The sequence below is a fragment of the Azolla caroliniana genome, unplaced genomic scaffold (genome assembly GCF_043228905.1).
Source record: "Azolla caroliniana isolate FFs.n. ecotype wild unplaced genomic scaffold, voAzoCaro1.0.p SCAF_17, whole genome shotgun sequence".
In the NCBI taxonomy this organism is placed as follows: Eukaryota; Viridiplantae; Streptophyta; class Polypodiopsida; order Salviniales; family Salviniaceae; genus Azolla; species Azolla caroliniana.
The window spans coordinates 17,973,190-18,000,919 of NW_028230452.1; the positions used below are offsets into that span (position 1 = coordinate 17,973,190).

General features: G+C 38.1%; 5 protein-coding genes across 5 annotated transcripts; 3 read left to right on the forward strand and 2 right to left on the reverse strand.

The window, feature by feature from the left end:
* The first annotated feature begins 305 nt into the window (after positions 1-305).
* LOC147853365 (myb family transcription factor PHL8-like) lies at positions 306-4,198 on the forward strand. The gene is made up of 7 exons (XM_087333008.1): positions 306-424; positions 759-1,034; positions 1,738-1,814; positions 1,903-1,963; positions 2,085-2,160; positions 2,248-2,317; positions 2,783-4,198. The coding sequence occupies exons 2-7, from the start codon at positions 767-769 to the stop codon at positions 3,545-3,547; spliced, it is 1,317 nt and encodes a 438-aa protein (XP_087189134.1). The 5' UTR covers positions 306-424; positions 759-766; the 3' UTR covers positions 3,548-4,198.
* A 2,183-nt stretch (positions 4,199-6,381) lies between these two features.
* LOC147853366 (protein LEAD-SENSITIVE 1-like) lies at positions 6,382-8,480 on the forward strand. The gene is made up of 2 exons (XM_087332729.1): positions 6,382-6,689; positions 7,430-8,480. The coding sequence occupies exons 1-2, from the start codon at positions 6,518-6,520 to the stop codon at positions 8,095-8,097; spliced, it is 840 nt and encodes a 279-aa protein (XP_087188855.1). The 5' UTR covers positions 6,382-6,517; the 3' UTR covers positions 8,098-8,480.
* Positions 8,481-9,189: 709 nt separating this feature from the next.
* LOC147853367 (Protein kinase superfamily protein) lies at positions 9,190-16,185 on the reverse strand. The gene is made up of 18 exons (XM_087332728.1): positions 15,846-16,185; positions 14,236-14,609; positions 13,958-14,101; positions 13,680-13,805; positions 13,249-13,336; positions 12,929-13,022; positions 12,734-12,827; positions 12,592-12,646; positions 12,367-12,458; positions 12,109-12,279; positions 11,891-11,947; positions 11,693-11,776; positions 11,489-11,573; positions 10,934-10,995; positions 10,768-10,842; positions 10,517-10,621; positions 9,865-10,006; positions 9,190-9,585 (listed from the first exon to the last, which is right to left on the reverse strand). The coding sequence occupies exons 1-18, from the start codon at positions 16,096-16,098 to the stop codon at positions 9,512-9,514; spliced, it is 2,175 nt and encodes a 724-aa protein (XP_087188854.1). The 5' UTR covers positions 16,099-16,185; the 3' UTR covers positions 9,190-9,511.
* Positions 16,186-18,210: 2,025 nt separating this feature from the next.
* LOC147853368 (uncharacterized) lies at positions 18,211-22,101 on the reverse strand. Its single transcript, XM_087333310.1, has 2 exons — positions 22,009-22,101; positions 18,211-20,618 (listed from the first exon to the last, which is right to left on the reverse strand). The coding sequence occupies exon 2, from the start codon at positions 20,608-20,610 to the stop codon at positions 18,580-18,582; it is 2,031 nt and encodes a 676-aa protein (XP_087189436.1). The 5' UTR covers positions 20,611-20,618; positions 22,009-22,101; the 3' UTR covers positions 18,211-18,579.
* A 2,586-nt stretch (positions 22,102-24,687) lies between these two features.
* Positions 24,688-27,427, forward strand: LOC147853369 (SNARE-like superfamily protein). The gene is made up of 3 exons (XM_087333703.1): positions 24,688-24,818; positions 24,939-25,107; positions 27,029-27,427. The coding sequence occupies exons 1-3, from the start codon at positions 24,759-24,761 to the stop codon at positions 27,223-27,225; spliced, it is 426 nt and encodes a 141-aa protein (XP_087189829.1). The 5' UTR covers positions 24,688-24,758; the 3' UTR covers positions 27,226-27,427.
* Positions 27,428-27,730: the final 303 nt, after the last annotated feature.

The following is a 27,730-nucleotide window of genomic DNA, read 5'->3' on the forward strand; positions in this document are numbered from 1 at the left end:
TCCCTACTCTCTCTCTCTCTCTTCATCACACACACACACACTCTCTCTCCACACACACTCTCTACTCTCTCTCTCTCTCTCTCTCTCTCTCTCCACACACTCTCTACTCTCTCTCTCTCCACACACACTCTCTATTGTCTCTCTCTCTCTCTCTCTCTCTCTCTTCAGCTCACACATTAAGTTGTCCTGTTTCTCTGCAGGCTCCTCCTCCTCCTCCTCCTGTATATTAGGGTTTCTCTTTAGCCACACAGAAATTAACACAGAGGAGAAACGCACAAAGAGAGAGAGAGAGAGAGAGAAAGAGTATGTGAGTGAGAGAGATAGAGATAGAGAGAGAGAAAGCGCTGACACAACTAAGCTGAAGATAGAAGAAGAGCCTCCTTTCTTCTTCTTCTTCTTCTTCTTCTTCTTTTGTCATCATCAGGTAATCTCATTTCTCTTAGCATCGAGATAAGGAAACCCTAACTTGTTCTTCAATCCCTTCCAAGGCTTTTGGATCGAATCTATATGTTCGTTTATTTGCCTAGGGTTTCTTTATCACCCCCGGCCTTACATGTATGAATTAGGTTTCCTCATTCACCATCATAGAGCTTCTCTTATATGAATTAGGGTTTCATCACAGATGTGTTGCTAGTTTTTTCTTCTTTTTCCTTCACGTTAGTTTTCATCATTTCGAAAATCTAACATATATTGGAGATGAATTTAAATTCAAACAAGACCTTTCCTTTTTTTGTATAGTCTAGAAGAACCTTTTATAGAGAACACGATGTATCAGATGGAGCAATATGGGGCTGTGAATAGATTTCCAATAAATCACATTCAACCGTTCTTCAAGATCAATGATAAAACAGAGGGTGGAAGAGGTCGAGGTCGAGGACGAGTAGGTGATACTGATCATGAAGATGATCATGGGATATCTTCTTCAATGAATGATGGTGTCATTCTCTCAACCGACCCTAAACCTCGTCTCCGATGGACCTCTCAACTCCACCAAAGATTTGTCGATGCCATTACACAATTGGGAGGAGCTGATAGTAAGTGTTTTTGACCCTTTCCTCAAATGATTTCAATCGTTAAACAAGTATATTTCAAATCGGATATTCATTTAGCAAATCTTTGTGTGGTACCAATGGCTTTGTGATGGAAATGTCTCTATCTTATCATCAGAGAATGGCCTCTCCAAAGTTATACAATAGTGGATATATGTAGAAATCAGTATCACTATGGAATTTTCTGACGTAATGAATAATGCCACAAAAGGTGCATAGAAATGGAACGGTTTATCAATCGGTGAGCTGTCTGGGTATGGTAAATACTGTTGTCGAAATATGTAGCAATCTTTGAGCTGTCTGGGGTGGGGCAATATAAAGAATTGCTATGAAAATGTCTCACCTATTGGAAAAGAGCCTACTACAAAGCACATGAAAGTAGAAATATTTATCAATCTTTACATGATACTTTGGTGGTGTATAAGTATCCCTCTGGAAATGTTTCTATGAGAGAATGAACTGTTTGGGCTGCCTGTTGCACTATGATCTATCACTAATGGAGGTGGTGTCATATGTTGCTTATTAATCAAGATTGTGGGTGGGTAATCATTTTTTATGTCTGGTTTCTTGCATGGACAAAGCCACCAGACCATAACCATATATTTTTGTGCATGGACAAATGTTTGATGCTTTGTGAGAACTACCCATATGTCTTATATGAAATTGGCTTATGGAATTTCTGTTGCAGAGGCTACACCAAAGTCCGTAATGCGACTGATGAATGTCAAGGGGCTCACATTGTATCATCTCAAGAGTCATCTTCAGGTTAGAAATTGAGCATTTCACTTCCATGGTCTGTTGATGCAATGCTCGGTAAGATAGATGATGAATTTAAACACATGCATTTCTCTAGAAATATCGCCTTGGAAAGCAATCAAACAAAGATATGGTTGACGCGGATATGCCGAAGCTTGGTAAGAACTAGAAGCAACGTATATTTGACCACTCCAGCAATGTTGTTTTTAATTGTTTTCAAGCTGTATGTATGTGTATGCGCATTGTTGTAATTTACTGTGATATCTGTAATGAGCCCAGGTGACAAGAGCACATTGGAAAGTCATAGATCAGTTACAGGAAGATTGGATAGTATCCCTATTCAAGAGAGCCCTGAGTAAGCCTATTCAAAGCCATTGGTATAAATCTTGGTTCCTTATCTTTGCTTGGTTTCAGTTAATATGCTTTGTATGTTTTCCTTCAGGAATGCACAAATAACAGAAGCAATTGGGCTGCAGATGGAAGTGGAACGAAAGCTTCACGAGCAGCTAGAGGTAATAAAAAGAAAACAAAAAGAGAAAAGCGAAAAAGCACATAGTGTTAGGCCCAAATTCACAGAGGCTGACTACCCTCTTAACTACCACACCTTGTGAGATATATTATACTTCACCTTACCTCGAGTAATTAATGCATAATGTTATGCTCTAATCTGAAATGTGGGAATCTTATGGGAAAAATGTCTGAAAATCTTTTTGTGTTAAGTTAATCAATGTAATAATGCATAATGTTATGCTCTAATCTGAATTGTTGGAATCTTATTGAAAAAATATCTGAAAATCTTATTGTGTTAACTTAATCAACGTCATAATGCTTAATATTATGCTCTAATCTGAAATGTGGGAATCTTATTGAAAAAATGTCTGAAAATCTTTTTGTGTTAAGTTAATCAATGTCATAATAGGCCATTGTGAACCTAGGCTCCTTTGTGATTTCACACTGAAAAGTTGGAGGTTCTTCAGGTTCAAAGGCTCTTGCAAGTTCGCATTGAGGCGCAAGGGCGGTACCTCCAGTCCATCCTCGAGAAGGCACAACTAACTCTTGCACGTCAAAATGATTCCGGCACCGAACTTGAGCCCGAACGTCCAGAATCCTCTGATCAGACCACAAAAGTGTCGGCCATGGATTGCTCAGGCTCGAATTATTCGCGCTCCCGGTTACCTGCCATGGGTGATGGCACTTTTGAAGATCGTGGTATTGGACACCCGCCAGAGAGATCTGAATGCTCCCCCCAGAGTTGTCTCACACATCTTGTTTCGAACGAGAGATCGGATACAAATGGCGGGAATGACGAATCTTGGCTTAATTATAAGAGGCCGAGATTGTTTAATGTCGAGGAATATGAGGATGCAGAGGTTGGGCAAAACATGGATGAGGAAGGTTTGCAGCTAAATCGAAGCAATGGTAGGAGCTATGGTCGGATTTTGGATGTGAATGCCAAGGATAGAGACATAGGTCTTCATTGGGGTTTTGACAACTATAGAGTGGTTGACCCATACATGCTTAAAGAAGAAGAAGAAGAAGAAGGTAAGGGAGGATTTAGGAGTTTTGAATCTATAGATAGATCAGTTCCTCACTTTCATAGGGAACATTCCGTGAAACCCACCGAAACAGGTGCATTTTGTGATCGCATTTCGAATCACACGGCGAACTATAGATTGAGGAAAGACCTTGACTTGAATGCCATAGGTGATGGAAGTACATTTCAACATAGGGAATTTATCTGAATGCTATAGTGCTATTGTAGCCTCGCAAGTAAAAACCTTAAGATGTCGAGAACGAGGGGATTCACAAAATTGACTCCTACGCATACAAGGCACACCATTATTCCCTAGGAACTTGTAAAATGTATGAATTACGTTGGACGGTATCGTGGTTCAGCGTTGTGTGACCTCCGTCTCTCCTAATTCTTTTTGTCACATGATCTGAAAGGGAATTTCGGTGTAGACCCAGGATTTCGTAATGAAATGTGCTATGTTGTTGGGATATGTAGCTTTTAGGTTTGGCAATTCTAATGGCATGGTCTAGATTTTAGACTCATTAGGTCATTTACTTGGTACTAACACAATTTAATGCAAGATGCAACTGGAGATTAAATCTTATGCGATTCTAGAGTATAATTTCCAAGATGATACTTGATCCTTAGTACATTCGTAATCCCTCACACTTCTACACACATGATATCAATAGACTATTATATCAATCTCAAAACTTTGGCAATGTGTAACAAGAACATGTTGGTTGCAAGACTTGCTCTGAAATAGAAAGCAATATTGCTACACTTGTAAGGAAGTCTTTATAAAATATTACATGTAAGCCTTTATAATTACTTGTATGAAGTGTTTGTGGATGGATGGTAGGAAAATCCAAGCATTAATTATGAAATTCTTATTTTCTAAGTGGAGGTGATGAAACTTTGGTTCTAACAAACAAAAGTCTATGGAGTTTGGCATCTAATGTTCATACAATGGAGGACTTGTATGGTGACATTTCTCATACTCCAATTGTATCCCCATACACATTTGATGTCTCTAACTTCTAAGCTTGAACAACGAAATAAAGATTTGCTCAAATATGCTATTGCATTTCCTTTGTATGTGTGTTTCACAACCCTATGGCATGTTTCTTGTGTGGTCTAAATTTGTATCATGAAAGCAATCTTGATTGAACCATCCAAAATTTTGTTTGTCTTAGCTAAAATACGTTTGCCACTTGCTAGTTTTGTGATCCTCTTTGCACAAGTGCATTCATGTCATATAGCTCTTGCTTCATGTACATATGTATGAGTTGCAATTGACAAGTAGAGGTGACAATACAAGGGCTAATTAAGTTTATCAAGTACAACTAAAGGATAATGACAAAGCATGCACACCATGGCACACACCATGAGAACTTATCCTATAAATGGTGATATTATTTGTTTTCTTTTGAAACCTTTAGCACAACAATGATTGCATTTTTGGAAGTTGATCATGTGTTCAATAGTGATGCAGAAGGGAATAAATTCTAAAGAATATTTGGACTTTGGACTGACATAGATCGACTCTTGGAGAAGGTCTTTCATGATTGGAGGAATAAACTCAATGCCATAAAAGTATGGTTCATAAGAGACTTGAGTTAGAAATCAAATATGATAAATAATTGGAAGAACTTATGCATAAAGACATGGGTACTTGTACCAAGAGGTAGATAGGAGGTATTTTGTCATAATTGTTTCCCATTGTTTGCAAGTGAATTTCAATACATCTTTTTAAGTATCCCTATCATTGCTGACTTTTTTATATGTTTTAGCGATTATTAGACTCTGATAATGAATGAAGATCGTAATTGATGGTTGTTGTAGACAATGGAGAATCATCTAGCAACACTTGATGAGATGGGGATTGAGGTGGATATGTCAAAATGGATGCAAAGAATCTATTCTTGATATCACCACTTTTTCACATGTCGAAGTTTTTTTCATTATTTCAATTAATTGTTTGTTGATTGGGATGCCATACACATAAAAATGAACATTTGAGGACCCCTAGATAGAATTCATATAAAGAGACTTGGTCCAGAAAAGACAAGGAGAAAATACATGATGGCAATGATGTTGAAGATGCGATGCGATTTCAACACCTTATTTTTTTCCAAATGTTTGGTTGGTGTTTTGATTTTTTTTTTCAATTCAATGGAAACCATGCAACAAATATAAAGAGAAGTTTTTTATGCTACAAATAAATTGTGGGAAGTTCTAAACAACCAAAGAAACATTTGTTTTTATTTTTTAACGAATACTTCGTAGGTACCAAATGTTAGCGGTGAAAGTTGAGTATTTTAAAATGCAAGCTTTTAATATTGGACAAACATATCAGGTTTTATATCCTTCAATGATATGTTGTAGGTTCACTAGGCAAAATGCTAAGAAATGCATGGCAATTGGTAGGTGTTCACATTCTCAACTCTTGATATGGGAGTTTAGAATATATGCTTGGCTAAGTAATGCTATATGATGGCACTAATCATTGGTTCATTCATTGTGGATAGTAAATCAATTATAGGTCAACAAAGCGAACGAGCTTATTGGTTCAACCCTAGACTCTTATCTTGATATGAAGGGATGTTTCATGTTAGTGAAGCTAATAGATGACTTTACGTCGAAATTTATACTCAACACCTGATGGAGAAAGAAGATCGTATAGTTCCCATAATCTCATGGTGTTGTATGCATGAAAAGGAAAAGTTAGCCAAATTACAAAAGAAAATTCCAGGAACACGGGCAAGTTTGGGAGTGATCATAACGCATCCATTATCATGAATGGTCAAGAATCACTTTCTTCTTTTGACCAAATGAATTGTCATTTAGTAACTACAAGAGTGATATTTTAAGAAAAAAACTATAAAAGGTTTTTTTTTTTGGGGTGGGGGGGGGGGGGGGGAGCTTGTGTTTTAAGATTGCAATAAAAAAGCGAGAATAAAATCTTTGGTTATAAGGTTGGAATAAAAACTTAACACAAGGGGAATGTAAATGATGATGTTGTGAATGCATATTATTTAATGTTCTAATGTGCATATAGTTCTACACATGTAACACTAATTGTTTGTTTGTTTGTTTGTGTTGCGTTGTGCCCATGTTGGCTTGTCTTGTCTTGTGTCATCTCTCGCCAAGTTGTTTCTTGTCGTGTTGCCTTGTCTTTAGATTAGATTAAAGAGAGATGATGTCCTCTTCTTCTTCTTCTTCATTTGTGAAGAGGGCAACATCAAGTGTGGCTTCCTCTTCATTGAAAGCCTTCAATTTCTTCATCTCCTCTCCTATATCCAAACAAGACCTCAAAGTTGGTGATCACATCTACGCTTGGCGTGCGGCATATTCCTATGCTCATCATGGTAACCAATCACAAAGAGAGGAGAGAGAGATATCTATAAAGTTAGGGATTACTAAAAAGTAAGTGTCTGATACTCTAATTGAGATGCAAAAGATAATTTGATGAGTACACAAATATGCATAGACGAGTCTAAGTAGTGTAGGTACGTCGCTAACAATTCGAACATAGCAATCAAGAGGGACATGGGTTCAATCACTATGTAAGCCAAGGTTAAGGTAATGAACATTGAGGACCAAGGTTGTAGGAGTCTTACTTGGGTCAAACCCTACAAGCTCAATAAAAAACTGTAACTTGACTTGTTTGGGATTTTAATTCTCCAATATTATGTCTAGATTTATTTTTATAAGTGGGAATGACAGAAAATTACCACGAGTTTTATCCAAATTTAGCCCTAAGAACTTTCATCGTTGATGTTGAAAATGCCAACCAACAAATTTGAAGTTTTAAACGGCTTCTAGAAAATGAAGGGCATGATTTTCTTGAAAAATAGAAGTTATATAGCTTTGATGTCTAATAATTCCTATTACAATCAATGTTATGGGTTATGTAATGTGTCTTAGAGTTTAATTAAAGATATTTCTACATTTGTCTATTTACATGATTGATCTTGAGGCTCACATTTTTTGAGTGGAATTAATTACTAAATGTCATCAAATTTGAGGCATTGGGTTTTAAAACTAAGTTTCCATGTATCTTTAACAAACATGTCCATTATGCACTCACATTGCATGATAAATATAGGCATATATATTGGTGATGGGAAGGTGATCCATTTCACCAGAGGAGAAGGCGAAGAACTCGGCACTGGCACAATGTTTGACAGTTTCCTTACAGCATCGGCATCAACCCCAATTCATGGGCATCGTGGCCCTTGTCCTTATTGTGGTTTGAATAAGGATAGCAATGGGGTTCTTCTCTCATGTTTGGATTGTTTCCTTTGGGGATACCCGTTGCATCGGTTTGAGTACGGGGAAAACCTTGTAGTTTTCCTAGCTAAAGCAAGAGGTGGAACATGTACACTCGCTTTAGCGGATTCTCCTGACATGGTCTTACATCGTGCAAAGTATCTCTTGAAGAATGGGTTTGGGTGCTATAATATTTTTCGAAACAATTGTGAAGATTTTGCTATGTATTGTAAGACTGGGCTTCTTATTTTTCATGGGAGAGCCATTGGAACAAGTGGGCAAGCAGCATCGGTTGTTGGTGCTCCTCTAGCAGCTATTTTATCTTCTCCTCTCGCATTTTTAACGGCCGAACCGTGGGGATATGTGGTTGTGACAGCCAGCATGTATTGTATCAGTAGGTACGCAACAGACTTGAGCAATAGAGTGGATGCAACCAAAATTCCGGTTGAAGATCTCGTGACCAAACTTGGGCCATCTCTTGCAATGCAACCAAAACGATCATAATATTAACATTTCATAAGGATATTATTTGAGGACCTACATTCATTTTTAGTAGATGTCTCCGACTATATGCCCAAAGAAATGGACTAATGACATCAATGCATGTTTGAGTAGGTACTAGTGACAAAATATGTAGTTAAGCCTATATATCTATAGTATAATAAGTATCACAACATACTATCTAGGCTGCAAAATAAATTTTCAATTGTTCTTAAAACCCAATGTTATAAATAAATAAACTTTAAGGTTTCACCTGTTTAGCCTATAGATGCGACCAAGCAATTTCTATGGTGTCGTTTTGGATTTCTCATCCCTTAATAGCAATTCTATCTATTGCATTGTTATATTGAAACTATAGTTGAAGAATGCTCATCTTGTTGACATCATTTAAGGGTACAAGGATCAAACCTACATGTTTTAACAATAGGTATTATTGTAATGTCAAGGATATTAGAGAAAGGTATGTACATGGATGTAGTACCTTAGGAAATGTATGTACATCGTGTGTAATGTTGTAGCATGTTGTGATCTTGTGCAAATTAGAGAAAGAGTAATTTGCTAAAGTTGAAATGATATGTGACAATCATGCAATCGCCCCAATACATGTATATAAAGTCTCTTCACTAGTAGATTGTTATGATCTTCAATCCCAACTATCAACTCCTTTTGTCTGTCTCTCTTTTGCATATGTTGTCACTCCCATGTATTGGCTCCACCAATCTCTTTCATAATAGCTTGATTCCATCTCCAGTCAATGTGTTCCATTCATCACATATTTTCTCTATCAAACATAGCTTGGTTCCATCTCCAATCTATGCGTTCCATTCATCACATATTTGATCTATGAGGCTCTCATTCCAAACAAAGGATACCGCCAACATTATCATCAACATTGTTCAATGTTGTGTTAGGAATTTAAACTGGTTTAGGCTTGCACTTGCAATCGCTCAGAGATATGGCGGTTAGTTTAGGACAACTATTTATACATGTCTACCTCTCGGTACTCAAAGATATGTTATATTGATCCTATCAACTTTTTTAGAATGACACGAGTAAATACTTCTGCTTGCAAATCTACCATTGGGGAGTATTCACAAAGGAATTGTTTTTGTACAAGACAATCTGTGCAATTAGAAATATTTATAGGAGATTGCAGCATCTTGTAGCCATAGAATTCTGGCAATTTTCCTGGCTACTTGGCAATTTTTCCCTTACATAGCGTTATGGCGTATTCAAACTTAGTTTGTGCTCATAAAGGCATTGATTGCCATTTTTCATTATAAGAGAATAAATATCTCTCTAAATTACATATTTGGGGCTATAGATGAGCAAAGAATGAAGCTTAATTCCATCTCTATGATTATAGTACACCATTTTACAATCTAGAGTACAATTCATTGCACGCGATGTCTATGGACTATATGAGCTTCTCAAATTTGTCCAAGCGTTGGATTCTCCTCATCGATAGAGTCAAGAGCAACACAAAGATACCTGAAACAAAAAAAATCAAGAGTTAGAAAAGCTGCATGCATACCTCTAAAACAAAGAGAATTTTTCTCGCCTATCATGCACTATCGGAAAAGTGGCAAAGAATAGAAAAGACAATTGTGTTTTCTAGTTATTTTCCGTCCATTCGCTCATTTGTTAAAAAAGAACATGAAAAAAAAATGAATTATGAAGAAAAAAAGGAAGGGCTGTAAACACAGCATTGCTGTTGAGAGAGTTGGGAGGCAAAGCAAAAAATTTGATGTAAACTTGAATCATGAATACCTGATCCAACAAAGGAACTGACTGAATAAGGAGTTAAGCCTTGTCCGCTCAAAGACACTCCAACATTGAGTAGTGTTCCAGCCATCACCGCTTGAACGGTTGCCATTTGGAGAATGGACGCCCTCCTTGCAGCCCTCTCTGCCTGGAGGAGGTACATTGATGATTTTTTAAGAAAACACAGGAAAAAGTACATATACAGCTTCTTTATTATCACGTCGACATATAATTATATATGAAGAAAAGCATGAAATCTTTATTAACATTCAAATGTCTAGTCTCAAAATTTCAGCATGGGGTTTTCTTACCTCACTCACTGCACATTACAGCAGAGAACCATGTTGGCATTTGAACTTTACATAAAACTTCTAGTAAAAATGCATTTACACTATTGTCCTTATGGTGTTGATATGGAGTTAGAAATGAAAAAAAGAATGCCATCTTAGAATTCAATCTCTCTTCTGAATTTTGGCATGAACTTTTTTTTACCACTCTCTGCACATGATGCCAGAGAAATATGCTTCTGCATCTCGAAGATGCTGACATGTGTTGCCAAGTCTAATAATATAAACGTAAATCCTTTTCCAAACACCTATAATAATGTATTTTTTCTGAATACATTGTTGACATCATCACAGCAGAATTATATATGCACCTCAAGTACTCTGACTCGAAGCTTTAGATCGCCTGCTTCCAACTGCTGCAAGATTTCATCTATCCTTTGTATTCTCATCGGCATCGAAACGGTTGCATCTCTTGCCTGCAATAACAATTACAATCATCTTTTTATCTCTATCAATTGTGAGCATGCGATCACTTTTGCATTTTTTTTATTTCGAGTACTAGTTTTCATACAACCATGAAAATCAAAAAGCTTTTTAGTTATGGAGGAAAAGTAAAACTGACATCATTGGCTTGCTTTTGTAACTCTTGGATAAAATAGTTCCCATTCCTCTGTGTACTTTTTATATCCAAAAGTTCCTGAAAATGAAAAAAAAAAAGTGTTTTTCTTGATTGTGGGAGAGAAGCTATGTCTTCCTGAAGTGCTACTACACAGTATAGAAACAAATACCTGTGCATATGGAGCAGCGACCTTTGCAAATGAGAAATCTGAGTCAAGAATATATCCAATCCCTGCATTGATAAGCAGTGATTTGTAAACATATTAAGAAAGCCATTACAATAACAAAGCCATTAATTATCTCTTTGACATGAAAGCTAACATATGTACATTTATCATGAATTCTAAAATAGTTCATCAGGTATTAAAAAGATGTTGGTCGTTCTCTCATATTGTTGCCATATTTTGATGCACACCCAGAAGCTGATTATTACTGTTCTATAAGGACAGCACTAAAATAAATAGCATTATCCCTTATTTACATATGTATGCACACATTGGGTTTGCAATTTAAGCGCATTGTGAGTGACTGCAGAAGTTTAAAAAAAACAATAATTGATTAAATAGATAATAATAAACTTCTTGAATATGGTTAATCCTCACACAAGAAATTTCCAGATCCCCCATGCTGAATGCTAAAAGATTAAATGTTGGGAAAAAGGAGCCAACAAATACAGTATTATAAAACAATATCTTAAATAATATCAGTTTAAGAATTATTTTAACCTTCTAAGGTAGAAAAGGCACGCAAGACAAACGTGAAAGTTGCTGGAAACCGAAAGGGTTGATCTAAAGCTATTGCAAAAAGATCCTGCAGCAATCAATTACAAAAATAAGGAAAAACCGGCATATTAGGAAAGGCTTGAATAATTACCTGTGATAGCCATCTAGTTTAATATATGATATTTTTTCAGCACGAATTGAGCTTACCTCTCCAATGGCAGAGAAGGTTGTTGCTTCATCAGGTCTCTGGTTCATTAAATTATTCAAAAAGAACTGGATTGACCTTCTCACCTGCATGCATAAAGAAAAAGCATCACTAAACATTCTTCTCTCCCAAAAAGGAAGAGAGAAAACATAGTGATTTCCTATTTTAAAGAGTTCAACAAATTCGAATAAATTACTTACTGATGTCATGTCTCCAGTTGGTGTGACAGCCTCAAGGTCAATAAGAGCTTGGAGGACCTGTGCATTCAATAAAGAAAATATGAAAAACATATTTACTGTTGACAACACTATAGCAATCAACAGAGAGAATAATTTTGTTTATCAATCTGCTTTTTCATGCCATAGAAAAGAGACTAAACTTTATTAAAAGAGCTTTGAATAAAAAATATACCCCCTACCTTCTTGCCATCCTTCTCATACACAGCATAGAACATCTCAAGTAGCTTTTCTCTTGTAAATGATTTTATCTCCCCCATCATACCGAAATCATAGTATATTAGGGAACCATCACTATCAACGGCAAGGTTACCAGGATGTGGGTCTGCGTGGAAGAACCCAGTCTTCAAAATCTGCAAAAGATAATCCAGAGGACGTGATTTAATGAATTTACCAATTCACGGGTATGAAATGCATAAAAGATTCACTTGATGGCGAACCTGAATCAAATATCCTTCAATAGCTCTACTTGCAATGAGAGCGCGGTCAAAACCTCCAGCATCCAGCAAAGCAAGGTCATTGATTTTGATGCCTGGTAACACATACATAAAAATAAAAGAATCTTACTAGGAATTTCTTCCTGGTTTTTTGAAATTGGAGAGTTTGTAGCACCTAGGATACACCAATGATTTTCTGGGCAGAGGATATGGAGTTGAGCAATATACCTGGAACATATTCAAGGGTCAAGACTTTGCGAGATGTGTAGTCCCAGAATATTTTCTGCCATCAACAGGTCATATAAGAGGGGCTCCAACATGTTTCCCTTTAAATCAGCCACAAACTAAATACAAACTTGCTGTCACTTACTGGAACTCTGACCCATTTAATGTTTCGGAAGTCGCGCCTAAACCGATCAGCATTGCGTCCTTCATTTATATAATCAATTTCCTGATATAGAATGCTGAAATAACACAGTATAATACATTCAATAATTCCTCTAAAATACTCAAAAGACAAGCCAAATACAACAGTAATAGATATCATGTAAGTTCTAGGCTTTACGTAGAACATTCCTCGTAGATGCCCAGCCAATCCCTTGTTGGCCCTCCTAATGATTCACTATTTTGGAAGTATTCAGCAATTAACTTTAAGTTGTCTGTGGAAACAACAAATAAAAAAATTTGAAGTAAGAAGTGTAATTTCTTGTGAAGAAGTTATGAGCTGTGCCTTGTTCACTGGCAGTATGCAAAGTATTACATTGTCGAAAAAGGACAAAAGGATTTTCATGGGATAATATTTTTTGAATTTCGCACCATACAGTTGTTCAAGATATACACGTGCACTAACATGAATGCCAACTTCAGAAGCAGGAATTAACTTACTTAGGTCAATGTCAAAAAGCTGTTTTAAGCCAGGCCTTTGAATTTTTACAGCCACTTTCTCCCCGTTAAGAAGCACAGCTCTGTGGACCTGAAGAGGAACAGAACAATACCACACATAAGTCTGTAGTAAGGCAACCCTGATACACCAAAACTTGTTAAATAATAGAAAGACTTATAAGCTACCAAAGCCCAAGGTAACAACCCCTATAACACACAGCACAACTTTCTAGATCAGAAGGAAACTTTCTTTGGTTAATGAGGATTTCATGACTGCTTTGAGATACGTTTTCCAGCATCATGACTAAACAAAGATAATGAAAACCACCAAAACGCCACATTATATACTCATGATGGTCCTACATGCAGACTCTTTATTGATGGAGTGTACACTAAATAAATAGCTAATTCAAACTAAAACAGAGCTCTTTCACCTGCCCAAGACTGGCTGCAGCAATTGGTTGCTCGTCAAACAGCATAAAAAGTTCATTCAGGGGCTGTCCCAGCTCTTTCTCAATTAGTGTGATAGCTTTCTCTTTAGAGAAGGATGGAACACGGTCCTGCAGATGTGACATCTTCTATTAGAATCATTTGAAGGGAGATTACTACAAACATGTTATATTGTAAATTAACCAAGTAATTATTTATCACATGAACCCATTACTGAAAGGAACCCAGAAATAGAGAACTTCTTCTTTTAATGATAATATACCTGTAGTTTGCTAAGCTCCTCAACGAATTCTGCAGGAAAAAGATCAGACCTTGTTGATGATAGCTGTCCTAACTTAATGAACGTCGGGCCTAGCTGCAAGATTCTCTCTCTCACCCACGAAGCTGTACTCCGTCTTCTAATTTTCTGGGTCTCCCAATAAGTATTAAAGTGATAATATCAGCAACAATTTCAAATCAATGAGTTTTACAGACATTAACAAGGGAAAGAGAGAGAGAGAGAGAGAGAGAGACACACACACACACACACAGAGTCAATACCTGTTTCTCTTCGGTGAATCCACCAACAAAGGTCCATTTAGCATTATCGATATATATACGAGCTCTCAATGATAGAACAAAGCTCCATACATCAACTGATCTCTGGAGACTGTTGTAGTCTTCTTTTGACCAGCTAAAAGACTCATCAGAAGGCAAAATCTTGACATTGTCTTCCCATGAAATAGACTCTAAAGATGGCATCACTCGTGAATTTTTCCGCTTTGCAAGAGCCCCAGCACCCTTGGGATTGACTTGATTTGTTGTTCCAGCCTCGGAAGACAGGGAAATTCTACTAGATGTATCAGTTTCAGTATTTCGGATAGAAGTATCTCCAGGTGCTTTTCGGCCATCATTCATTTTCACTGATGAATTATCTGATCAAAAGCACAATTGTATCTTTTAGCATCCAATTTAGAATCAGGTGACTTTCCAACTGGTTTTCATTTCTTTTCTCAATGAAATGTTTTTATGCTTGAGAATGAAATTGTTTGATTCAAGAGGGATAGTTAGAGGGAGATATTATTTTAAACATCACACTCCACCAGGAACACAAAAATTCAGTTTCTGTGATTTCAGAAAGTCCAGATTGTCTAGCTAGCTCAGAGATATTGATTAAGCAGATAATTCATTTCTGTCCCCTCACTTGTTTTCTTAAAGCCCATCACATGAAGGGAACAGGATTACCCAATGGTTATGGAGGAAACTTTAGGCATTATTCACAGCGCATGTTGTAGCATCATCATTTGCAGATTCTTTGAATAGTAGGCATGCACCTTGATGGAATCATATATCCTCTTGCAAATCTTTGCTATCCATGAACCAACATCAGAGGTCCCTTTACTATCATGGCATTACTGACTCCATTCAGATAGACTTAACTGGCATCTTTGCCACAATGTAAAAGCTGGATTCCCACTCACACAAAGTTAGTTGAGGGCAGCTTAGCTTTCACCATGGGAGGAAATAGAGTTACAGTAATTTTATAACTAATTTATACCCAAGAAACCCTCATTTGTGGGTTGGCTGGCTAAATATATTGGCGATCCAATGCCAGAATAACTTCGACGCTAGTACTTTCCAAATTAAAACGTGCAATAAATCATGATTGGTGTAATAGTATTCTCCAAGGTTCCTCGGCTAAAAACTTTTGTCAAATGCTGACGCAAGATCATCTTCGTCCAGATTCAAAACCTCTACTGCCATTTTCTGTGCAGTAAAAACGTGTGAACGGAGCAGTTGGCACAGTTAGCATTTACCTCCTTCTATGAGACTTCGACCCTTACATTTTTATGCAACCAACCATATTACCACCATGTGAGCACCATGCCCCTTTTCCAAGACTTCCTTCCATGAGGTTCTTGTTTTTTGCAACCAATCATTTACTGCCATGTCATACTCTTTAAACCAGCCAATCCTTCACCATCACCTCGCACCTACTCTTTTCGACAACTTATAATTTATCATCGTTTCAGCATGGCTGCATCTTTTCCAAATACTTATTTACAGACCTTACAAACCCTAGCTTAGAGTACCTTCAACTTCTTTGAGAGAACCCAAGGAAGGAAACCAAACTAAACCAAGATAAAAGAAATCACGGTAAAGAGACTTACTCTTCAAAGCCTCTTGAATGGGAATCATACGGGAGTCTCTTCCATTGACTGGTCTTCCATTCTGAGAACCGTTGATGGAAACCTTCTCCGGAGAAGATGATCTTCCGGTCTGCAGTGTAGCTAGGGTTGTTGTGCGTGTTTGGCGAGGGAGGAGGAGGCGGCGGCATCGCAATGGAGAGGAAGGTCGATTGGGATGAATCCGAGAGAGATCAGCAGATGAGATGTGGGCCGAGAAGGTGAGGCAATGATCCATGGGCACTATAATGATGATGATGATGATGGTGGTGGTGATGGTGATGATGATGATGAAGATGAAGATGATGATGATTGACACACGCAGAGATGAAGAGGGCTATGGCGATAAGAAATCTGGCGGGCTGGCTCTCTTCTCTCGATCTCTCGAGTGAGGAAAAGATATCATTGTGAGGGAGAAAAGGGTCTTTTTGGTAGGCCCCCACCATAGCTTGTGTTTGCAGAGGTCGACCTTCTCCCACTTGGCTTCACGAGACGTGCTTCCTCTGCTTCCATGGAATCTTCTTCACTTTGAGCTTTCATCGTTCTTTCTTTCTTTCTTCTTCTTCTTCTCTCTCTCTCTCTCTCTCTCTCTCTGCTTACGTGTCATCTCGTGCTGACGTGGAGCGAAACGATTGGTAGCCGCCCCTGTGCTGATGTGGCCTGGAATCCCATGGTCCAAAGAAGGCGCTGATGTGGCACAGAATCATTGGTCCCAGGGTAATGTGTTGATGTGGTGCATAACCAATCATTGGACCCATGAATGTGCTGATGTGGCGCACAATCATTGGCCCAATGAATGTCCTGATGTGGCACACCATCATTGGCCCAAGGAATGTGTTGATGTGGCGCACAATCATTGGCCCAAGGAATGCGCCGATGTGGCAGCACGGAGAATCGCTATAGTTGGCTTCTTGTGTCTGGCTTTTTCTGGACGCTTTCATATTGATGCACCATATTACACACATAGTCACCGGACAGCGAAAAGAAACGTTGAGAGACAAAACAAATGGTCACATATAGAATACGAACCTGATGATACATCGTCGGCTTGCTGTTGCGGTGCAAGATCATTGGATCCTGAGAAAAATCCAAACCCGAATCCATGTTGAGGTGGCCGGCCCACAGTAATTGGTCAAAGTCAGGAGATGCTATGACAATTTCGGAGTCAAACAGCTTTGAGAACGGAGACACTTCTATGCAGAATCCATTCTATATATAAGTATCAATTGAGATCCCCATGCGTCTTTCGTAAAGACCTTGAAAAACCTAACACATTGGTTCTATAACTAACTTGTGGATGTAATAACATCAAATGTGTGAACATGATCAAAGAGCTATGGAAAATAAACGTGTGAGAATAAAACAACAAAGTCGAGACTCAACGTGTTGAGATGAAGATTAAGCTTTAATTAGGACTTGCGGAATAGATTTGTACGAATAATCACATAAGCAATGGAGACATCTCAATATGTTGGATAGGCCATATGGCTGGCTACCTTCGTGTGTCCAACCTTTCTAGACGCTTTGCCAAACACCATTTATGCAAATTTGCCCCACCATGTTTGCATGAGATCAATGTGAATTAAGCCAATGAGTTCTATGCAAAAAATAGATCAAAGAAACTACGGATAGGGTATATGTAAGCAAGAGTAAATGGCTTTGCCTGATGAGCACAAAAACCTAGTTCACTCGAGTCTTACATGGCACATGTATGCCATGCATGCTATGCACCTATCCCCCACCATGGTTGCATGCAATCAATGTGAATCTAAGCTAACAAGTTCTATGCAAACAATAAAGCAAAGAAACTAAGGGTATAGGGTATTTGGAAGTAGGATTAAATGACTTTGTCTAATGAGCACAAAAACCTAGTTCAATTGAGTCCAATATGGGACATGTATGCAATGTATGACATTTGCATGTCCCCCACCATGTTTGCATGCAATCAAGGTGAAGCTAACCGAAGAAGTTCTATCCAAACAATAGGACAATGAAACTACGGATGGGGTATATATGGAAATCGAGTAAGTGAGTACAGGTGTAAAGACAACGTATGTCCTAACTTCAAAAGAAGTATGAAAATGATGTGAGAAAACCATTTAAAAAATTTAGGCTTCCCGATCTTTCTCACTAATCGCAACAATTCTTTTTTCGTACACATGTTTTTTTTACAAACCGTCGCCATTAATATCGATACCCTGCAAGTTGCAACAGAAAGAGAATGCATTCATCAGGGAAGACATTAGATTAATTGGCCTCACCCTCTACAGGCTGATGGCTACATAAGATTATCCATCACAGAAAAAAAAATGCAACAAAAACCATCACCATCAATCATCATCCCCACCAAGAAAGAAACTAAACTCGATAAAACCAAGCGAAACAACGCTGTATACATCCAGGACAGCTACATAAACTGACAGATATTTTTTGCAATATGTCAGATATCTTCCATTTAGCACAAAAAACAGATCAGGGAAACAAACTCTGGGTTCTCTTTCAAGGAGGTGAACTATTTTTGCCAGAACATTACATAAGCCCGGAGTGGTCTGATTTATGTATTCCCAAGAAGAATGTTATACAAAAGTAGTGGAAGCACGAAAGAGTGATGCAAAACTACTCCAATGGTTTCTCCCACCATCCACTGCTACTTCTTATGAATCTATCTTTTATACCAAACTCTTCATTCTGTGTGGAAGCACGAAAGAGTGATGCAAAACTACTCCAATGGTTTCTCCCACCATCCACTGCTACTTCTTATGAATCTATCTTTTATACCAAACTCTTCATTCTGTGCCTTTCTCCTCTCATAATTTTCAGTTGAAATCGGTCCCTTTTTGAGGCGCCTGTAAAGGATGGATTCCCAAGGCCAGCATCTAGCTGCCCCGTGATTTTCGATACCAAATTCCGACCTACCATCATTCCTATAGACCTCTTTCATTACGGCCATATAAACTGTACATTTCATGGTTTCTGGAGCTTGATTTTCATGGACATGATGATGATGATCGGAAACGTTGATGGAGTGATTTGCATTCTTATATACTTCATCATTCATAGAGCTTTTTTCATAGAGAGGTATAGAACATTTAATGCTTTTGGGACTATTATTCTGGCCACAGGCAGACTGTATTCCACGTTCATATTCACCACCACTCTCAGATGAGTGTTTTTTATCACCATTGGCATACATCTGTTTATCTTCTAGTCCTGGACTTCTCGATTCACGTTTCCTTGAGGTTGCAAACTCTTTATCATCTTCATATTTGTAGGCTGACCTTTGCTCAGGACTCCGAGATGGGGAATAATCACCTTTCCATAACTTTGAGGAGGAGAGTGTTTGTGATGGATGTGAATATGAAGAATGAGATAGCAAGTGTGACTCTGATGTCGGAGATTTTGACCCCTTATCTGCTTTCTGTGAATGTGAACTCACCCTCGATGGAGAAGTTGATGATTGCAAACGAGAACTTGATGACTTTGAGGGGGAATGCTGAGATTGAGACATAGAACTCGATGTATGTGATTCAGTCGTTGATGATCCTGATCCTGATGTTGAGTGAGACTTGGAACTTGATTCAGATTCTGAGGAGGTGGAAGAAGCCTTAGGGCTTCCTGAGCGAGACTTTGAAATTGAGGATAACTTCCTTCGTTTCCTGGGAGATTGCAATGATTTCTTACTAGAACTCTTATGCTTCCTATCGCTCTTGTCTCGGCTAGTGTCCTTTGGGTGCTTAGACCTATGATATGCATGTCTATTATTTTCCTGGTATCCAGTGTCTACTTGATTATGGTGTCTTCTGTCACCTGTAGAGGTGTGTCTTCTCATATTGTTCCTTCCATATCTTCCCTCCATACCTCTATTGAATATCCTTCTAGAGCCATCCATCCCTCTAAACCTACGTCCACCCACACCTCTGAGTCGCCCAACTCCTCTGAAATGTCTCATGTCATTTCTCCCCACATCATAACTATCCCTACGATGCATACCATTCATTCTTTGTCGCTTAACATTTTCAGTCTCACCATAGTTATAGAATCGTTCCTGACGTTTACCTGGGGCAAAGTCACGGCCCCTTTTATGCATGCCATGTGAATAACGATGTCCATCTGATGACTGCCTCCGATGCTTATCCTCAGTGGGCCCTTTTGATCTCTTCTGTACATTACCCTTGTCATCTTCTCGGGCATCTGACATATGGCCTTCATTCTCTCTGTTTTCATCACCCATTAAATGGTCGAGAGACCCCTCAGTATGAGGATCCCATCGACCTGTATCCAATGGATCCACCTCTTTCGTCTCATTATCAAATGCCAATTGTGGGTCTTTCCCCTCCTCTTCATTTTCAACAGTTTGAACTCCATCATCACCAGTCCCCAAGTCGTCTTTTGTTTTATCCAAGAGCTTGTTCCCTCTCCTTTCATCCTCTGAAGTTCTATCAGATGATCGTCTCCTGGTAGGTTGAATCTCATGTTTGTCCCATGAACGCCTTCTCACATAATTTCCTTTGTCTGAAGACCTTTGGAAAGGTCTCCGTGTCTTGGCCCAAGATAATGATGCACGTGCACCACATATTGACTTCCCTTGCAAAGTTATGAGTGCCCTCTCAGCATCTCGATGCTCTTCATACATAGCAAAGGCAAACCCATCTTTCAGAACTATTTTGCTTTTGCCGAACCTTCTAAATGTATTTTCAAGATCCTGGTGTCGAACATGAGAGGATAGGTCCCCGATAAACAGTGACCACATTTACGCACCTGAGTTTTCAAAGCTACAATTAGAATAATGAGCCATTCTAAACAAAGCATAAAAAATAAAATGTTCAATATGGATAGGACATTAAGATTCTGCAATTGGATGAGAAGATTTACACATGGAATTTAAACATGCCTCGTCAGGATTAACACAATTTTTAATAAACGCTAAATAACAAGTAAAATGAACAGAAATGATACAAAAACTTAATGAGTAGACAGTTTTTAATTTGAATATGTCCTGAATCAGACAACCCAACCTTCAACTAAGCAAACCAGGCCTACATCTAAAATTTCCAAGCATGGAATATTGCAAGCTTTATAAGGCCAGAATATTCTCGGCTTACAGATGTCTTGAGTATATATGAGTGAGTGAAAGGCACAGAAGTACAAAGACATAAAAGAGACAGATTATGATTTATGGAAAACAAACTGTAATGGAAAACTTCAGCATGTTGTGAGCCACTTGCTATTAACTTTCTAATGTCATTTTGACACATGATGACTTTTATTGCAATTGCCCAAGAGAAGGGTGCAGTTAATAAAACAGAGCAATGACTTATTAACATCACATGGAATTTATGATGCACACAATAATGTCAAATGAAGTATCAAATATACATATATATACACGACAAAGCAATGTAAAGATTAAGGGACCTCAAGTGATCAATAATTTACAAATGATAAGAGTAAATAAAAGGTCATGGAACTTTAAAAGAATAAAATGTCAGTTTAATATATCCTTCTGGGGTTATTATCTGTCTGGAAACCTTGAAATAATGGCTTAATGATGCTTTCTCAAAAACCTCGCACTAATGGCTTTCCGAGACTATAGCCCCTATGGAAACTTTAAAATATTGAGCCATTATGACCTTCACAATTCATTCAAACTGGAATCAATCGGAGAACTTCTCTTTAAACCCGAAAAAAGAGCCTTTCTTGAAACAGAGAAATTGAGGGCCATTCCTTAAACAAAACAAAAACATGAGCCTTCCGTGAAAGAGTTTGAGCCTTAATCCATCCATTTTTTCAAACAAAATTAGATTCTTTTCAACACAAAATCCAGTCTTGATTCAGACTTTCTGGAGCGAGAACTGATCCTTTCAAAAACAGATTTCAGATTATCTAAAACAAGAACTGGGGAGTATTATATTGACGCCACATTTGCAGACATTTCCCAAAAGGAGACCTAACAATACACACATTCTGCCTCGTACACAAAAACCATGAGCTTCTGTGAATGAACGAAACGAGAAAGAAAGGAGAGAAGGATGAAAAGCATGAACTTCTGTAAATGAAAGAAACCAGAGACAGAGGGAGGAATAACTGGAAAATAATAATATAAAAAATAAATAATAATAAAAAACCAAGAAAGAGAGAGGAAGCTTACCAGATCTTGCAGGTATGGAGAAACAAGCGATGGGATCCTCTTTCTCCTAGAAGGATCAGAAGCTTCTAGACACAAAATCAAGCAAGCAGATGAAAGAAGAAAGAAGCAGCACAAAAGAAAACAATCTGTGTGATCAAAGCTCTGGGAGCAGGCAAGATTGGCTGCTTTTTCATCCAGCAAGAGGAGAACCCATCATCATTATCATCACCATCACCATCACCATCACCATTGTTGGGCTTCCTTCCTTCACCACCACTACTGCCCACAAACCTCAGACCCACCTCAGATTTTTGTCATGTATCTATTGTATATACATATGCATGTATATATGTACATATGTACATATATTGTCGTCTGTCATACAGTCTGAGCCAAGCACTCTGCACTGCCCTATGCATCTCTCTTCTTCTTGGCAATGCCATTGCCCCGCCCCTGGGTCCCGCCCGCCCTGAGTGCTCGGGTTCCCGACATGTAGGCTTCGGTTCCGGGACACGATAGATAGATAGATAGATATAGACTTCATTGACGGGACATGCTCCCCACTCTGGGCTTCGGTCCGATGACTCGCCCCGCGACGCCAAACACACACTTTGATCGAATCATGTCGTTGGCCTTTGATCTGATCTGAACTTCGATGCATCGAGATCATATGGATTAAGATTTTTTTTCCCGATAACACGAAATAGTGGTGTCCGATGCAATGACACCGCTACACTCCGATCGATCGATGATGCGAGCATGGCCCCTGAATTAGTGGCCTTATTGGCCTTTTGATCTTATCTAGACTTTGATGCAATTTAGAGTTCGATGCATCGAGATCATGTGGATTAAGATTTTTCCCGATGACACAAAATAGTGGCATTTGATGCGATGACACCTCTACGCTCCGATCGATCAATGATGTCGCACGGCCCCCGGAAGTGTTGGCCATGACCTAATAATGTGGACTTCAATGTGCCGCTTGATAATGTCTACAATTCAGAGCGTCGCAAAATTGCCGTTTGATGTTTCAAGATCATATAGACTGCAATTATTCATAATGACACAATATAGTGCATCATGTGATCACATGACATAGACTACGGTGATTTAAAAGAACATTATGTAGACTTTGATGCAAGGACGTCGTGTGCAAACTCAATGTATTAATTACATGGTGCATATTATGCTTGGCATGATCGTTGCATCTTACTCCTGTTTGGGGGCTTCAATATTATTACAATATGTATAGAATTCAATATGAGCTACTTGCAATTGTATATCGTTATAGTTGGCTATCTACCAGATTCATGTCTTCTTTTCTTGACATGGGATCACTTTAGTGTCATAATAATGTATACGGCGGCGCATAGTACATGGAGCATGCTTATTCATATTGGGTTTCAATGCCATAAATGTTGATGTATGCACTGCAATCCAAGGACATATACCATAAGTTACATGCAATTGCAAGATGTTACTACTACTTGACTATTTGTGGTATCACAAGTTACAAGAGAGCTCTGTAAGATTTTCCATTATAGGAACTTCAATCCTTAATCAATGATACACACCCACTCCATAAGTAAATTAGATATCCTCATTCTCAAGAAGAAATCCACGTTTGTGTGATATAATAAATGTCGAAATCCTAAAATTGGTGGAGAATCCAATTTCTAACCATAGTCTACATGAATCCAATTTCTGACCATAAATGCATAATTGTTGCAATGCACATTCGATGGTATTATCTTTATGGAGTATCTCCTCGATCAACAACATTTCACATACACGTCATAGGTGGAGTTTGGCATTTGGCAAGGGCACACACCATGTTTGTGTATGTATTAGGACGATGATTGATCACGACACAAGCAATTGGGAGGTACATGATACAAATATATATGAATGCAGGTCCTAATATATGGTGCAATGGCGACAAAATGATATTATGCATGAAGAGACGCGAACAAGTTCACATTCAATCAGACTAGAAACGCAATCAATACCATCAAAAATTTGTTCCCCTTGAAATTTGGTAAGATGGGGCGCTTTTATTATTATTATCCAGATCGGACGGTGCAGATTGCACGTGTCCTTAGCAAAGCACCCTGCACTGTTCATGGCCGTGATTCCCTCGCGAGCCCTCTTTATGATTTGGGTGCAAATAGAGACGGCCCGGGCATAATACCTAAAATACTGAATGCATAGTACGTAAAATTCGCGTTCGTCTAGCATAACATATTCATTTTCCTACATTGGAAAATGAATGCGAATGTTATTCAAACATTCTTGTGTTTTTTTTTTTGTTTTTTCCCTAATTTTTAGGCTTATTTACCTCATAATAAATAGTTAATCCAAAAGTATGGTATTTATCATTCTTTGAGGGTGTTTTTCTTACGAGAATGATGGAAACATTCGCGAATGCGAATATACGTATGGTAAACATTCCTTTTCCATACGAATGAAAACGAATGAAAACGTTTTCAAAACATTCTTATGTTTTTTTTAACACTTTTTACCTTAACTTTCTTACTTTAAAAAGAAATTACCGTATAATAAATAATGATTACAAAAGTATGATATTTACCATACTCTGAGGGTGTTGACCATACTCGAAGGATTGAAACATTCGAGAATGCGAATACAAGTATGGTTCATACTATGACAGGCATACATACATACATACATACATACATACATACATACATACATTACGTACTCTGTATATTGTATGTGTATGTGTATATAGCTCTGCTACAGATCCAGCCATGGCGAGCATCTACAATCTCTTCATCATCAACAAATCAGGCGGCTTGATCTTCTACAAGGTAAACCTGTCGACAACCTTCCTTCCTTCTTTCTGCCTGTTTCTCCCTCTCTGCAGAGGTCAAGAGGACAACAGAGTATAAATCAAGCGCCTGAGTTTACCTAAATTGTGGATGGTTCAGGACTATGGCTCAAATGGTCGCTTAGACACAAATGATAGCTTGAGGTTAGCCAGCCTATGGCATTCTATGCATGCCATCTCGCAGCAACTTTCTCCCACTCAAGGATGTGGTGGTATTGAGCTCCTTGAAGCAGATACTTTTGATCTTCATTGCTTCCAATCTCTCACGGGTAAGATTTCCTTGCAAATCTCCCAAAAGGTTTTGATTCTCTCATAATTTTCCATATGATAATGCCTTTTTGTATGTGTATTTCACAATCTGATCATATATGTAGTCTTATTAACTTGCAACTAGCCTGTAACATCCTTAGCACCATAAAACTCTTTGATTTTCTAACTACAGGGTATGTTGATATATCCCTTTTTTCTTGCACATGATGTTTGTGTTTTCATTTCCCAATGATTTGAAGCTGAAAAATGCCATTTCTTGTGACTGTCTGCCTCCATGCCTTGTGGGCTAGTCTCAAGGATGTCATCATGATAGGGATATCTTTGCTTTGGTGTCCATCTCCTCACCTGAATTAGCATTGGTGATTACATCCAACTCATATATTACAGGGCAACTTGAACAACTTATCAAATAATCGAAACTTCATCCTGGCTTATTGTAATTGAATGTTGATGTCTGCTCTCATGTGCTCCTGAATTAGCATGTTGCCTTCTCCTCAGCGGCACTTATCTTCCTGAGCAATTGCACTACAAACGTGATTACAAAGTATGTGTATGACCATGTGGCTAAAAATGGAAGACTATATGGATAAAAATAATAGATACATTATTTCATCTTGATTTTGATTTATGAAATGTTCCATGTATGTCACAACTTCCTCTAGGCCCTTGACAATTATGTCAGATTTCCTTCAGAAGAGCACCTGAAACTGAGCAGAGCCTTGTAGAAATGTATCTGCACAAAAGGGAGTTACATTGGCAAGGGCATAAGTTTTGAGGCCATAGTTCTATTGCAGATATATTGGTCTCAGTTAGGCGAGCCAACTGAATTGCATTGAAGAGCATGCCTTTGGTCTTTCACAAGTTTGTTCTGTAGTAGATATGACAAGACTTTTGTAGTACAGGAATGTGATCTTAGAATCTATATGCTGTGTTCAACTTGAGCACAATGTTATTCAGGAAGGGGAAGATAGAAGTCTGTGTTCCCTTGCATTGCTCAGCACTCCTATCTCGTGCACTGTACACCTCGTGAGAATAAGGAACAAAAGACATCAAGTTATGAAGAGAGGACAGGAGGGCCTGCTTTCTCTTGCACTTCCGCTCATCTCACCCACTTACAATTAATTCAATCTCTGTTGGTCAGGTAGCGGAATTAGTGTTTCCTTACAGTTTTTTCCAGATGAGATATTAGTAACTGGTTAAGTTTCCTCAATAACCGTATTTTGCTGATTGAGAATTCTGAAAGCCTTATAATCTCGTATCTTTAAGCAGCCACTGAAGCACAATCCTTTGGAGCCAATTGCTTCGCAATCCATTCTTGAGTTTCTCTCTAGAAAGGACCCATTTCTTCAAATCCACAGTTTGAGGTTTTTGGCCTGTCACATCTAAAATTCATTGCAATCCCAGCTTAGAAAGCATGGGTTAAGTGGTGTGAAGCTAATCACAGGGAAAACAGAGATACAATGCAGAGAACAATGATGGCTTAAAGTCATCTGACACTTACATAGATACAAAAAGAAGAATTGATAAAATATCGAAGGATGAATTAATTACTTGCAAGAAGACAAATACTGATGGCTATCAGCCTGACATGTGTTCCACTATGGACTGATCCTCGCTACATGCATGTACTTTGTACCTTTTTAGATTTTGGCACATGATTGCATGTGATCTGTAGTATGCTTGTGCAATGCACAACATACATATGACCGCTTACCTCGAGTTATATCTACAAATTTAAGGTTACCTTAACAAACATTGTGCTTCTGCAGATTTGAATGGAGTTATAAATGTATAATAAGTAATGATTTTCTTTGATATATGTATATCTGTATGTATATGTATATGTTTTAACTTTCTCCCTATGAGACAAGATATATCACATTATGCTTCTTTCAATTCGTTGTTAAATTATATTGACAGGGATGAAGTTTTTTGTGGTCGTCGAGCCAGGTGCTCAAGGAATGGATTCCTTATTGAAGAATATATATGATTTGTATGTGGACTATGTTTTAAAGAACCCCTTCTATGAGGTTGAGATGCCCATTCGTTGTGAATTATTTGAATTGAATTTGTTCCAATTCGTTCGGAAAGAAAGACTGATGTCTGGTGCCAGATAACATACTCGAAATTAAGATTCCAAAAGTCGTTGCCCTGTTAACAATCTCTCTTATGTTTCATATTTGGCAAGTTTAGGTTCAAACTAGTTGCAGCAAACAAAGGGTTCATAAGTCCTGTTTTTCCCCCTTCAAATGCAATTTTGTTTATTTTGTAGAGAACCTCTCATGCCAACAAAGACATTCTTAAGTTTTGTTTGTGAAATTCTTGGAATATGTCAACAATATGTAAGATCTTGATATGGCTGCAAAAGATCGATAGAAATAATATTGCTAGACTAACTTGTAGTCTATTAAACAAAGCTTTTAATCCAAGTAGAGAAGAGGTAAATTACACTGCCAATGATTGACTTGCTTCTTAATGTCGCGTATGCGAGTGTAATTTGTTCATTATACAAACATGAGATTGGTAGACATGTCAACTTTCGTGTATGGAACGAAACTTAAACGTTCTTTGTTAGTATGAGTATATTAGTGAGTTTGGCTGGTGATTTTTTTTACTATTGAA

Bases quoted from the DNA above. Each gene is read 5' to 3' on its own strand.
- LOC147853365 (XM_087333008.1), top strand. From the start codon at position 767: ATGTATCAGATGGAGCAATATGGGGCTGTGAATAGATTTCCAATAAAT. The intron at 1,964-2,084 runs GTAAGAACTAGA...TAATGAGCCCAG, and splicing joins CGCGGATATGCCGAAGCTTG to GTGACAAGAGCACATTGGAA. The intron at 2,318-2,782 runs GTAATAAAAAGA...GAGGTTCTTCAG, and splicing joins AGCTTCACGAGCAGCTAGAG to GTTCAAAGGCTCTTGCAAGT.
- LOC147853366 (XM_087332729.1), top strand. From the start codon at position 6,518: ATGATGTCCTCTTCTTCTTCTTCTTCATTTGTGAAGAGGGCAACATCA. The intron at 6,690-7,429 runs GTAACCAATCAC...TGATAAATATAG, and splicing joins ATATTCCTATGCTCATCATG to GCATATATATTGGTGATGGG.
- LOC147853367 (XM_087332728.1), bottom strand. From the start codon at position 16,098: ATGGATCATTGCCTCACCTTCTCGGCCCACATCTCATCTGCTGATCTC. The intron at 12,647-12,733 runs GTAAGTGACAGC...TGTTGATGGCAG, and splicing joins TTAAATGGGTCAGAGTTCCA to AAAATATTCTGGGACTACAC. The intron at 10,622-10,767 runs GTCAGTTTTACT...TTGTTATTGCAG, and splicing joins TACAAAAGCAAGCCAATGAT to GCAAGAGATGCAACCGTTTC.
- LOC147853368 (XM_087333310.1), bottom strand. From the start codon at position 20,610: ATGTGGTCACTGTTTATCGGGGACCTATCCTCTCATGTTCGACACCAG.
- LOC147853369 (XM_087333703.1), top strand. From the start codon at position 24,759: ATGGCGAGCATCTACAATCTCTTCATCATCAACAAATCAGGCGGCTTG. The intron at 24,819-24,938 runs GTAAACCTGTCG...TGGATGGTTCAG, and splicing joins GCGGCTTGATCTTCTACAAG to GACTATGGCTCAAATGGTCG. The intron at 25,108-27,028 runs GTAAGATTTCCT...TTATATTGACAG, and splicing joins TTGCTTCCAATCTCTCACGG to GGATGAAGTTTTTTGTGGTC.